The 12700-nt window shown below is 36.0% G+C and overlaps 1 protein-coding gene across 3 annotated transcripts in view; it reads left to right on the top strand.

Annotated features, from left to right (window-relative positions):
• The window catches only part of ARMC8 (armadillo repeat containing 8), a 105601-nt gene that overhangs the window by 59885 nt on the left and 33016 nt on the right, over positions 1–12700 (top strand). For all 3 annotated transcript variants that reach the window (XM_078071454.1, XM_036080936.2, XM_078071453.1), the window contains one exon: positions 90–185. In XM_078071454.1, coding sequence (XP_077927580.1) covers positions 90–185 — 96 coding nt within the window. The remainder of the gene's footprint in view (positions 1–89; positions 186–12700) is intronic.

Here is a 12700-nt window from a genome sequence, read left to right as displayed (position 1 = left end):
GAGAGCAGTAATATCTTAAGAGTTGTCAGTTTTATTGAAAATTAGATTTGTGGACTGAGTTGCAGTATACCTTTTTTTCCCTTCCATAGCTTGATCATGACTTAAAACACGCTCATGAACTCCGCCAGGCTGCATTCAAGCTCTATGCCTCTCTAGGAGCAAATGATGAAGACATCCGGAAGAAGGTGAGTCTGGGAGAGGGGCGTCCCCCAGTCCTGACAGCCAGCAGGCAGGGAGTGACGTCAACCTGAAAGTCGTGGTGAAGAGCACTAACAGTGACTGTTTGAATATAATAAAGCAGAATGACTAAAGGCATAATTGAAGAATGAATGGGACCCGGATTTGGGGGTTGTTTGTTTTTAGAACATAGAGTGGCATGTCCGTGCTGGAATGACAAATAACTGGCGTGCTTTTTTCTGTCATTAATATGAATTATTATGTTGCACATTTTTGCATGTGTTCTGATAAAATCAATTCTAGCACTGTGAAGCTTCAGACACCTTGAAAGATCTAACACTAGAATTGTAAATGTTATTTATGGAAAAACTTTCCAATGCCATTGAGAAATTCAAATCTTTATTGTATATTGTTCTTTGATATGTGGCTTAGTTATGTTTTGATTTTTTTTTTTTTTTTTTTTTGCTACTGTGCAAGTTTGATGTGAATAAAATCTTTGTGGAATAATGATTTTATGTTTAGTGAGTGGTCATCTGAATTTTCCAGTTCCCAAAAAATGTATCACTGGTCTAGCACCTTATGTTACTACAGCCTAGTCTAACACTGAACTCATGTTCTTTATAGAATAGTTCTAAGCAGGGACTAAAGTAGAGTGTTAAGCTCTGACCTGGCTGCCTCCACAAACCAAAAGACTGGAGCTTACCACTCAAAAAAATACATCATCTAATAAATTTTACACATGGCTTTTAGGAACATCAGTAAATTAATCCATGTGTTCTGTCTTGATGAATTATAGCAGAAAGAGCAAATTGGCATTATTTATTGAAACATGGTGATTTATTATATCTCCCATCTATAGCCCTCTGAGGAAAACCAAAAAGTATTGGGAATTTACCATGATTCAGAGAAGTACTTTGGGCTTGTAGAGAGAGAGAGAGAGAGAAGTATGGGGAAAACTGTAGGTTTATTGAAATAAATTGAAAAGGAACCATTATTGGAGAAAATTGAAATAATAGTAGAGAGATTAGATATGTGAGTAGCTTTGATTTAAAAATCAGTGCAAAAAACACAACTAAACTAAACGTTTTCCATGTACCTCAGTTTAGTTCAGTTAACAGGATGTTTTTGACTTGAAGTGTTTAGTAAATATCTATGAAAATCCTTTTTGACACTTCTAAGCTTTCATTTGTAATCTGTTACTTCAAGGCAAACGTACTAATGATCTGATATTCCCTATGTGTAAGCATGATTTATGGATGTTGATACTGATATGTTTCATTCAGTTTAGGTACATGGTGTATTGCAAGGGAAGAGGCTTTTATGGCAACTCATATAGATAAAACATTTTTTAAAAAATTGACATGGACTGTATAACTTAAATACATAATGATTTGGTTTTGGATGGTTATTAGGACCATTGGAAAGAGAAGTATTTTACCTATTCTTTTAGCTCAAGAAGGCTGTGCCATGGACTGAAAGGGAGATAGATAGATGGACCATAATGGGGGGGAAATAGGATGTCCATTTGTACTTCTTTGTACTTTTTTGTTAATAAACTATTGTTTTGGAATTAATGACTTAATTTGTGATATCATGTTCTAGAAATACTTGCAACATAATAGTCTGATCAGTAGTCTATTAAAACTTGTATTCATAATGTGTATAATTTCCTGGTAAGGCTAAATCCTGATAATTTCTGTAGAAAGATGACAAATAAAGAATAAGTTATAATTATTTTTTTGTGTGGTAAAGAAAAGATACTGTGACGTTCTTATGTAATGGGGATTTATAGAGTTTTTAGGAAGATATTTAATCCTGGGAAATTAAGTGTTGAATAATTTACAGTTTATAGCAACTATTGAAGAGAGAAATTGTAAAATGGAAAATATAAAATAATTTTGTGATAAAATCTGCATGAAAATGGTTCTTAGGAGTGGAGAATCCTTATTTTCAGTGTATAAAAAATGATAAAATGATAACTCTTCCTTTGAATGCATTTATTTCTATTCCATTTTTTTTGTCAAAATAATTATCTGGATAGATTTTTATTTACTTTCTCCATGAAATATTTATTTACCTTTTACACTTATGCCTTATAAACTTTGATTGTATTCCTTTTTTGTGTAGATTCTTGAAGTACAATGTTTATTATTGTTTTATTTTTTAATGCAATATTTATGCTTGTTGAGATGGAATTTCAGTTTACTGAATTAATGAGTGGAGACTCTGTGAAAGAAATTTCAAGGACTGTAGACCTGTTCTCCCCAACAAAAGCAACAAAAAGGCTTTTTGTTTTAGGATAAAAATATGAAGTGTTAATTTGATCTGCCTTTTAAATTAAAAATGAGAATGTATTTAGTAAATACAGGAGATAATCTATATATCCCATTGCCCTATAATGGCCAATTAAAGAAATGAGGCAGAACGAAGAAGAGAAAACTAGAGTAAAGAGGTAGAGACAGGTATACACAGCAATAAAGGAGAAAGATACAGGCCTGCTCTCATCATAGATTTAGTCTGTCTTCTTGCTTCGAAAGACTTCTAAAGGCCTGCTGTGATTCCATTTCTTGATCATTCTCTCTGGGCTAGAAAAAATTAAGCTAACGACTGAACATGACCTGTAGATTAGAAATTTACCATTCCTGCGTTGGAGCAGTGTTGGTGTATTCCCATTAAAAGAAAACAACTGTATAACAGTCCTTGGAACCTAATAAGCACTCAATAAATATTTGTTGAATAAATATAGAAATGAAAATACAGAAACCATACACAGAGTGGTATTTCCTTTAATACGCTTGGATCTTTCTGTATCCTTCTGTGCAGAGCAAAGTTGGTATCCGGATTTCTGGCTTTGCCTCCTTTATCACTCTGTGGCATACTTATAAATTGCCCAATTTCCCACAGTGTCCTGTTAGAAAGTGAAGGAGGGTGGAAAAGTTCTGCAGTTGAAAGTGGGAAACATTACTCTTGGCTGTGACATAAAGAGGGAGAAGCCCAAGAAAAGATGAAGCACCACTGAGCTTGACAACAGAGGTGGCCTGGCCATATTCCACTTAGAATAATTCAAGGATTTTGGTCAGAGAAAGCAAGGGCAGAGGAGCAATTGAGAGCTCAGTGACGAAGGGTCCAGAGCGCATTAGCGGTAAGTGCACTGACAGCAGTGCCAGGTAAAGATGAGCTGTAAGCTCTGCCCTGGGCAAAGTCTAGTTTCTAATGATAGCTTTAGCACATGTTCATGCTGACTAAGAAGCATATGTTCAGTTAATGGGACAGTAACAAAAGAAAGAGGTTAAGATACCTAAGATTATTACAAATACTGGCATCCCCCGTCAAACTCCAGTCAGTGGTTAAGTCCTACAGAGGCAGCAGTGGCAAACAGTCCTGTAATGGTGAAGCCAATTCCTTTCTAATAAAAAATTGCTCTTATAAAGACCATCACTTGATTAATACCTATTGATCATCAGTTAGGTTGGAAATTGAAAGGATTGTTTTGCTTTTACTCTCTTCAAGGAACTGGTAGAATTTATCAGAAACAGAAAGTGTAAATTGAGGGAAATAGAAGTAGTAAATATAAACTAAAATTCAAGGAAGTTAATAAACTTAACATGATGTGATTTTTATTTTTGATAAAAATAAGACACATTACAAATGTTAAATGTAGTACTGTTGTAGCCTTTGCTCCTTTGAGGTGTCTGACTGATGGAGCCTTTCAGAAAGTTTTCCTCTTGGATTTTGAGTACTTATATTTTAGCTGCAGATCCCTTTTGAGGAACTAGAATGTAAGCTCCATTGAGGGCAGGGATTTTTTATGTTTGGCTCATCACTGTATTCCCAGCATCTACAACATTGCCAGGTGCTTAGTTGGCACTTAATGCATATTTGAAGAATGGGTGGAAAAAATGAACGAATGGACAAATGGATGAGTGAACCACATTGCAAAATTGCATTATTAAGCACCCTTAATCCAATTATATGTGGGCCTTTCTGCATTGAGAACTTACATAACTTTATTAGAAATTACACAAGTATGTGAAGAGATAAGCTTGAAAATACAGAAATCTATATCTGATCATATAGGCAAGGGGTTTCACTATATTTAGCATAGAGAAAATGCAAGAAACTCCCATTTTCCAAAAGGCAGACAATCCCAAGGGTGTGTCTTCTCACTTTGATAATAGATCAAATAGAACATGTTTTATGATATGGTAGTTGTTTAATTTTGAAATGATTTTTACCATTATTTCTTAGGGGTTCTTTTGCTGTATAAATGTATGAGTTTAAAAAATTTATAGCATTCACAAGTGTGAATCTGGACCAGTGTTTCCCCCCCTCCCCCATAGGGATAAAGGTATGATTTGGTTTATAGGAATTAGCCTGACTCTTAGGAATCAACCAATTCTGCAATATACATCTGTATAAAATATTATCTCCCCTATTAATGAATGTCAGATTTTTAAGATCAGTAATTTGATTCTCCATAGATTGACTGAACTTCCTACATTGTATAGACATTGTCCAATGGGTGGAGGGAGGGGGAAGCAGAGGTGAGATAAAGAGCAGTAAAACACAGCCTTAAAACTCAGCATTTATAATAAAACCTCAGTAAGTCAGAGAAAAGTAAGAAATGAACAATAAGAATTTGCTAGGGGCTCAAAGAATTATTGGGAACCAATTAAAATGGACATGGTGATATCAATATAGCTATCCTTGAATCAATTTAGAAATTATTTAATATTTTTGTTATTTTTAATGTTTTCTAAATGCCTTTTATATTTTCAAGAATTGAAAACATGAAGTCTTAAGTTTTTGTTCCTTGTGGGGAGGGGGTGATCATCCAGTCATAGATGTTTTACATGATAAATGTGAAGAAAGTAGCCGAGGGTGAACAGTGGGTTTTTTGGGGTTATTTGGTTTTTTTTTAAGGCAGAGAAAAATAAAAGGAAAACAAAGAAGGAGAATTTGTCTTCTACCCTCTTTTTCCCAGCAGAGGAAGTTATATCTACAGGGCCATTGTGAGGATGAGATCTAATGTATTTAAAATATTTAGCAGGGTGCCTGTAGGTGCTCAATAAATGGAAGCATTTGTTAGAATATCTTAAATGATTTAATTGGAAGATTAAAAATAAATATATATTTTAAGTGTATTAGAAGAGCTGAACAGCATTGGAGCATAAATTTTAAAAAAGTTTGCAATGAAAATAGTGATGTTTTATGCTATAAATTTCTAAAACTATTCATTCTAGTAAAAAATATTTATACTTCAGAAGCATAGGCCCTTTCTTCAGTTTATCTCTCATTAAGGATAAGATGTCTTTTTACTCTTATATTTTAAAACATATTTAAAATACTGGTTTTCAAAACTTTTTGATGCTATAGCTATAGCATGTTCTCCAAAGCACCAAGTACAATTTTTTCTTGGAGTTAAGTAGGATATTACAATATAAATCAGTAATTGGTTAAAATCATAGGTAATGGATGTCTTCAGAAAAGTGAAGAGGCCAAGTTTTACTTGACTTTGGTTAAGTACTACTGTCCATGGTTGCCTCAAATGTCATTTCTCCAAGGGGTCATCATTTATATAAAATCATATCCCAAATGTATATGTTCACATTTTGAACAAATGTAAGTTCTTCTGTATTTTTAAAGTTAACAGGATTTTAAAATATATTTATAAATATAGATCAGTTTTTCCTAATACCTTTCTGCTATGAAAATCTTGCTTAAGGATTTCACTTTTGAACATTTTTATCATTGGTTGTAGCTGGATTTTATTACTAGTTGGTTTTCTGGGTAACAGTATCATTATACCATGAATTTATATTTTTAAAATATTTTTGCGAAGTTCAGTAATTTTAAATGGTCATTTAAAAGGCACAGTGTCAAAATTCTGTAACTGTCTCTGCCATGAAATCAGGCAGATGCAAGGAATTATTTCTGAGCCTTAGCCTGCATGTTGAAACAAAACACCTGAAACGAACATGTTGAAGGTTTTCGTCGGTACCACAGAAGTGGCACCCTTCAGGACTTGGCTTTGCTACTGAATAATAGCAAATTCATGCAGAATTCAGAATTCCTTGACTTAATCTGTGGTTAAATTGTTAGTTATCTTCTTAAGGCTAATCTACCAAAGAATTTTAAATGAACTCTGCAACATTCTTTCATGATGGTAAGTATTTTTAAAGAGTTAACCATGACCATACCAGGTTTTGCCACTTGCCCACAGTATTGAGACCGTTGGCCTTCAACATACTGAAAGAAGCAAACCTGGGAGTGATAATGCTATATACATAATAGAGGTATTTATAAAATCAAGTAATGAATTTTTATTTCAGAGTTTCATTAAATGGGGACATAAAATTGAATATTATATTATTATCTGTGTTAATTGTAGTTGCATAAACCATTGAATTATAATTCTTGTTCTTAAAATGTGAAGTACAAGTTAGTTATTTTATCGTTTACAATCTAAGACAGATATAAACCAAGAGATGGGTTAAAATATGATCTTTATTAGATTTGTAGAACTAAAATTAGTGACTGAGTTGGGTTTTCAGAATGTTCTGTCTGGAAATGAATGATATGTTTGGGATGATATAATATTTGTGGAGTAGTAGACCTTGAGAAAATTTGAGTTTGTGATGAGGAGCCAGGACCATTGCTGCTACACTTATTCCCATGATTATAAATGCTAGCACAGGGCTTGGCAAACTGTACCCTGTAGGTACTTAATACCTATGTAATAATTCTATAACCTGCCAGTTCAGAATGGTTTTTGCATTTTTATATGGTTGGTGGGGAAAAAATCAAAGGAATATTTCCTGACATTTGAAAAGTAAATTAAATTCAAATTTGTGTCCATAAAGGTTTTTTCTCTGCTTTTTGTCAGCTTTATTGAAGTATAAATGATAAAATGTTCATAAAGTTTTATTGGAATATAGCCATGTTGAGTTGTTTATGTGTTGCCTGTGGCTGTTTTGTACTACAGTGGCAGGTTGAGTAGTTGGCGACACAATCATACGCCACAAAGCCTAAAATAAAAGTTTTCCCACCCCGTGCTAATAATGCATAGCTAAATATAAATGACCATAAAGCAGTTTGGTGAAGAACTGCGCTTCTTGTTTACCTCTTTGTAATGGACTGTAGAAAGAAATGGGGCCTTACCAAAGCCAGGCAAGGGAGAGATCAATTGTCTAACTTCCTGAAAGAGAGGCATTATCAAGTGTTGATGATAGGACATTTGTCACTGGATACTTTTCTACATGCTGATTCCCTTGTTTGAATGATTTTGGCATACAATGGACCCCGGACAAATTGGATAATAGCTATACATTGGGTTATGGTAGGAAACATTATTAGGTCCTACGTATTGGTTAGGAAAGTTGCCTGAATAAGATTTTTCACCATGTCAAAGAGAAAAATAAAGATCCCGTTCATGTATTAAGCAAACATCTATTCAACCTTTGTGACATATGAAGCATTGGATTACATGGTATGGGTTCATAGAAAAATTATATAACTCAGATACGAGCATTAAGAGATAATCTGTTTAGGAAACCTAACTTTCACGTAACTGCTACCATTTATTGAGCACTTACTATGTGCTAGACACGGTGCTAGGCATTAGCACGTTATCTCCCTTAAACCTCGTATAACCCTGTGAGATAGCTGTTGCAGATCAAGAAATAAGCAATTTGACCAAGGCCACCCAGATAGTGACACCACCTACATCATATCCCAGTCTCTGACTCCAAAGCCCACGCTGTTAACTGTTACTTTACTCATGTAAAGTTAAATACCATTCCTAGAGCCAAATTATGGTATGAAATGGCAAGAAAATTCACAGGAGAATGTGCGACAGTAGGTGAAAAAGAAAATGCTGTGAATTGAGAGAACTTAATAGCTTTTATTAGCTGGTTGCAAAGCATCAGATTCAGAAAACATATCTATTTTCTCACATAGTTTTTGGTACAAAGTGGGTAGAGATGCTCTAATTATTCCCATTTATTCATCTGGCATTTATGATATGTACCTCCTCTTGTGTGTCTGGGAATGAAGACTGGTGTATACCTTTTAGGAGCTCACAATTTAAAGTAGTTAAGGAGATGAGACACTAAATTGCTATGTAGTAATCCCAGGGCCTCGTGTGTGATAAAAAGTGTTGTCCACATTGAAAGCCAGTTTTGCCGTGATCAGTACAGCCAGATATGATTAAGATATGGCTGTAATTAAAATACCCTATTATGAGTGAATCTGGAAGAGTCCATCTCTTCTATAATAGTCTCATCTAAAACAAGAGTTTATTTGAAAGCATTCTCACCTTCTCCTTCCAAAATATTAAAATAAGTTCTTTCAGAAGTTTTGACCCACAGAATGAAGGATCTTCATATCTCTGTTCTTCTACATCAATTGGAAATGTTTTTCTAAGGGCACTGTCTAGATGTGATCATACTATAAACTGATGTTCTAGAAGCATCCAGAATGAATGATGTAATAGAGGTAATGTTTCAGCATTTTATTTTGTCAATAGCTTCCTTATGGAATAGATTTAAACTTAAGGCAACATTTTGAAATCCTTGTATCTTCTTTTAATAATTATCCCTTGTCAAACTATAATTTTGTAACTAGATTGTAAACTCCATAGAAGCATTACCTGGCAAATAGTAGATGCTATGCTTGTATTTACTGAGTAAATTGTGTATGTCTGGACATGAAAATTCAGCCAGCCAACCTATAGGATAATTAAGACTGTTGCATGCACGGCTTTGTATATAGAGGATGAGGGACTGAGCAGGGCCATTGTGTTGCACAGTTCTTGGGGCAGTGTGTCATTCAGATCCCTGGAAAACAGTAAAGGGTGGAGAGGAAGTTTCTAGTCCTGTTATTTAAAGTAATTTTTAATGGTTTTATTTATGTGCTAAAATGAAAGAATTCAGCAGGTATTTATGTTCTATTCTGCCATTAAGCTGACTGAGCTTTAAAAATGAACTTTTATACGTAGAGAAATATTTTTTGATAAAGTGTTGATCTATTTTTAGACATCACAAGTATTTCTGACGCAATGTGTTTGGTTTTAGGGGAAGGAGAAGTTGGGCCAACTTCTTTCCAAGGTGTAGAAAAGTTTAGAACATTGAGTATTTCTTCTAAACATTTAACATAAGTGAACGTTTAAGTTGCTCAGCTATTAAGAGAAAAAGGTCCTGAGGTAGAAATTACAAAATACTACTTAAAGAGAGTTAAAAGCAAGAATGAAATCTAGAAGCTTAAGAATGTGTCCACCATAAGAAGGCTCTCTGCTCTTTGTCCTCCACTCCTAAAGTGAAGTGACCGTTCCCATTAGGCCTGTAAGAGGAGTTAGATGTTAATTTAATTCAGTGCCTTCAAGGAAAAGGACCAAAAGGAGGCCCTGTAGGTCAACTCTTAGGATGTTTTGTCTTTTACCTCTCTGGCTGAGAGAAGTAACTATTTCTTCCCACCCCCTGTTTCCCAAGATCATGGAGTTAGAGAAATTTGGTATGAATGTGGGAGTGGATAGCAATGGAAGACTGAGGGAAGGGAAGAAATACTTTGTAAAATATTTACTGAGACTCAGGAATATAATGGGTTTTTAGTTATTTGTCCTAAGAGAAGCGGTGTATCTTTTAGGGGAAAAAAAAGAGTCTTTGGTAAAAACTACCCTTTATTTTAAAACTGTTTGCATGAGGAAAATGTCAAAATCTTACGTTGGAGCAGTGGCAAAGATATTACATAGAATAGACTGTGGGTGGGAAAGCCTACAGTTCTCATCCAGAACAGATGGGGCTTATGGCCTGAGAACAGTAGAATATTAGTTCTGTTTAGTTAGTATCTACAGAAGCTAGATGCTGATTCTAGAATGGAGATCAAATCATCAGGAAATTGAATTGAAAAGTCAGTGGAACTCACGCTTGTGGCTTTTTTCACAGTGTTTCCTTGGCTTACCTTTTCTTCATTGGCTTCCATTCTCTCTGACCTTTGGCATTTTTACCCCCAACCAAACCTAAATCATTCATTTGTTATTTTCTCTCTTTGGGGGCCCTGTGAATTGTACCTGTTTTTTTTTCCCCTCTGTCATTTCAGTTTATTAATGATGACCTCTCTTGTCTTGTATAGTATGTTAATTTTTATTGGCCTAAGATGTCAGTATATAGAGGCTGTGGTTTCCACAGCACTGATAACTTTTTCTTTTTTCTTCTCTTTCTTTCTTTCTTTTTTTTTTTTTTTAGCACTGATAACTTTTTAACTACTCCTTTTTCCCAAGTTTTCCAAGTCAGATCTCAATTTAGTTACTAAGGCTAAGCAAAAATCTCATCCTTAAGCACAGCAAGTGAAATGGACCTCACACTAGAAGTAAGAAAACCCAGTGGAGCCTTACCACTGCCTGGAGAACCTTGACCAGTGACTTAATCTTCCTGAATTTCAGAGACCTCATTGATGAACTAAAGAAGTTGGATGAGTTTATTTCTAAAACCCCTCAACATTATTCAACTAAAAGCAATACATGTATTTAATTCCTTCGGATAGTTATGTCTGCTGCCATCAATGGTATTGAGAAGAATGCAGTAGGGGAATTGGGCTCCCAGGTGAACCTCTTTAGGAGCAAGCATTACAGCTGCCCCTTGCTTGATTTGTGGAAGGCCATGTGCTGTTGGGGTGTTTTTGTTTTGCTTTTTTGTTTTAATAAAGGAATTGGTATAAGGATGTGCTCAGGAATTATAAATATTAAGTGCATTTCCATGATATACATGGCATCGTGTCTTTTAGTTAAGTATTTTATGGTAAAATCAGTACGGCAACTTCCTAAAACCTAGGGAAATTTTGGTTTTCCATTTTTAGGAGTGAATCCCTCTTCACGCCCCTATTAATCCTACTCAGGCTACCAAATAAGCTGGTTGTACATGCCTATCTCACTCTAGCATCTACCTTATTATCTCATAACCCTTCTCCTTCCTCCCAAGCCTCTACCGTGTTTCTAAAACCAGTCTCTTGACTGTACTGACATCAGACCTTTTGTTCATAGGGCTCATCTGCTTAAAAAAAGATAAGTTTTGTGAGGGGCTGGACCTTAAATAGGGGGCACCTGATCAGAAAGACTCAACTGTGTACCCTGGAACTCGTCTACATTGACACTTAAGAATCGAAAGGGTTGCCATCCACACCCAATAGGTGCAATGTCCATTGTAGATCCTATTTCCTTGCCAGACCTACTCTTTGTTCCTGACCTTCTTTTTCTGCATCCTGCTTGGCTGCTTAGTCCCTGCTGCTTTAACTAGACCTTCCGGATTTGCTACCTTATCCGCTTAGATCTTAGATCTACCTCTTCTAACTTAACAAAGTTCGATTCCAAGTCTTTATTCTCTCTAGCCTGTACATTCTTGTCATCCTCTGTGAAGACTTTCTGGGAACCTTTCACAAAAGCCTACCTGGAATTAAATTGTATTTGCCTGGCCATTGTGCACATTAGTATAAATGGTTGACATTAAGAAAATGCCCGCTTTACCATCCAACTGCCTTGACTCCAAGCCCACCCACTCTGAATTGTCTGAGAAGTTTCTTGACACCACCAAGAATCTGCCTGGTTTTTATATCCTCTGCTTGACCTGTTTTGATCACAGTTCAAGGTCCAATCTGAAGTTGCTAGTACCGGGGAAGTGCTTCATCCTGGAAGAATAGTTGGGCCTTGTTTTTAACTCGGACTCTTCCAGTTCTTCATATGTTCTGAGGAACAGGTGGTACATGACTTGGCCACAACTAAGGTATGAGTCCAGTAGAGCTCATGGAGGGCTAGGGAATTCCCTTGAAACCAAGGTCATTTTCATCTTATTAACTCCCATGTGTGCCATGCACCTTAGGATTATCTGGGTTCTGCGTTTTCCCCATGACCCTCTAGGCTTACTGCCTTTTTCTCTCACAGGCCATAAGGTTCTGTCCCAATGGCAGGGGCCTCAGACCCTCTTCTCCCCCTGCAAGAGCTACAGTGTCAGAGAAGAAAGCTTAGCAAAAGCATGTAGTCACAAGAACTAAAGATACCAGCAGAGAGAGCATTAGCACCTGGTCCATTGACCTAAAACTTGGTCAGTTTATGATGCAGCATTTTTATGTAATTTAATTCTGTAGTTAAATTTACAACCCAGGCCCCTAGAAGAGCAGAGAGAGAAGTGGCGCCTCCACTCGGGAGATTCAGTCCACCACTTATACTCCTGGCCAGGCACAGTGTCTGTGTAACAAAGGGCCCACCCGCCCTTCCTACCTTCCTTTCTAACTTCCTTCCTTCCTTCCTTTTTTTTTTTTTTTTTTTAAAGCAAATTCAGCAAGCTGTGCTACAGGGCATATTTGCTGAACTATGGCTGAGGAACCTCCAACCAGAACCATGTGGCAGAACAACATCAAGGTTCACTTGACATTGCTCTTATATTCTGGAAAGACCTAAGATCCTTTACAGGGGCTAGGACTTGGCTCTCTATCATTATCAAGGCTTTGTAGCACAGTACAGGGGTTGTTGAAAGGC

The sequence above is a fragment of the Halichoerus grypus genome, chromosome 1, assembly GCF_964656455.1.
Source record: "Halichoerus grypus chromosome 1, mHalGry1.hap1.1, whole genome shotgun sequence".
Classification (NCBI taxonomy): Eukaryota; Metazoa; Chordata; class Mammalia; order Carnivora; family Phocidae; genus Halichoerus; species Halichoerus grypus.
The sequence above is the reverse complement of the archived record's forward strand: the minus strand, read 5'-3'. Positions and strand labels throughout refer to the sequence as shown.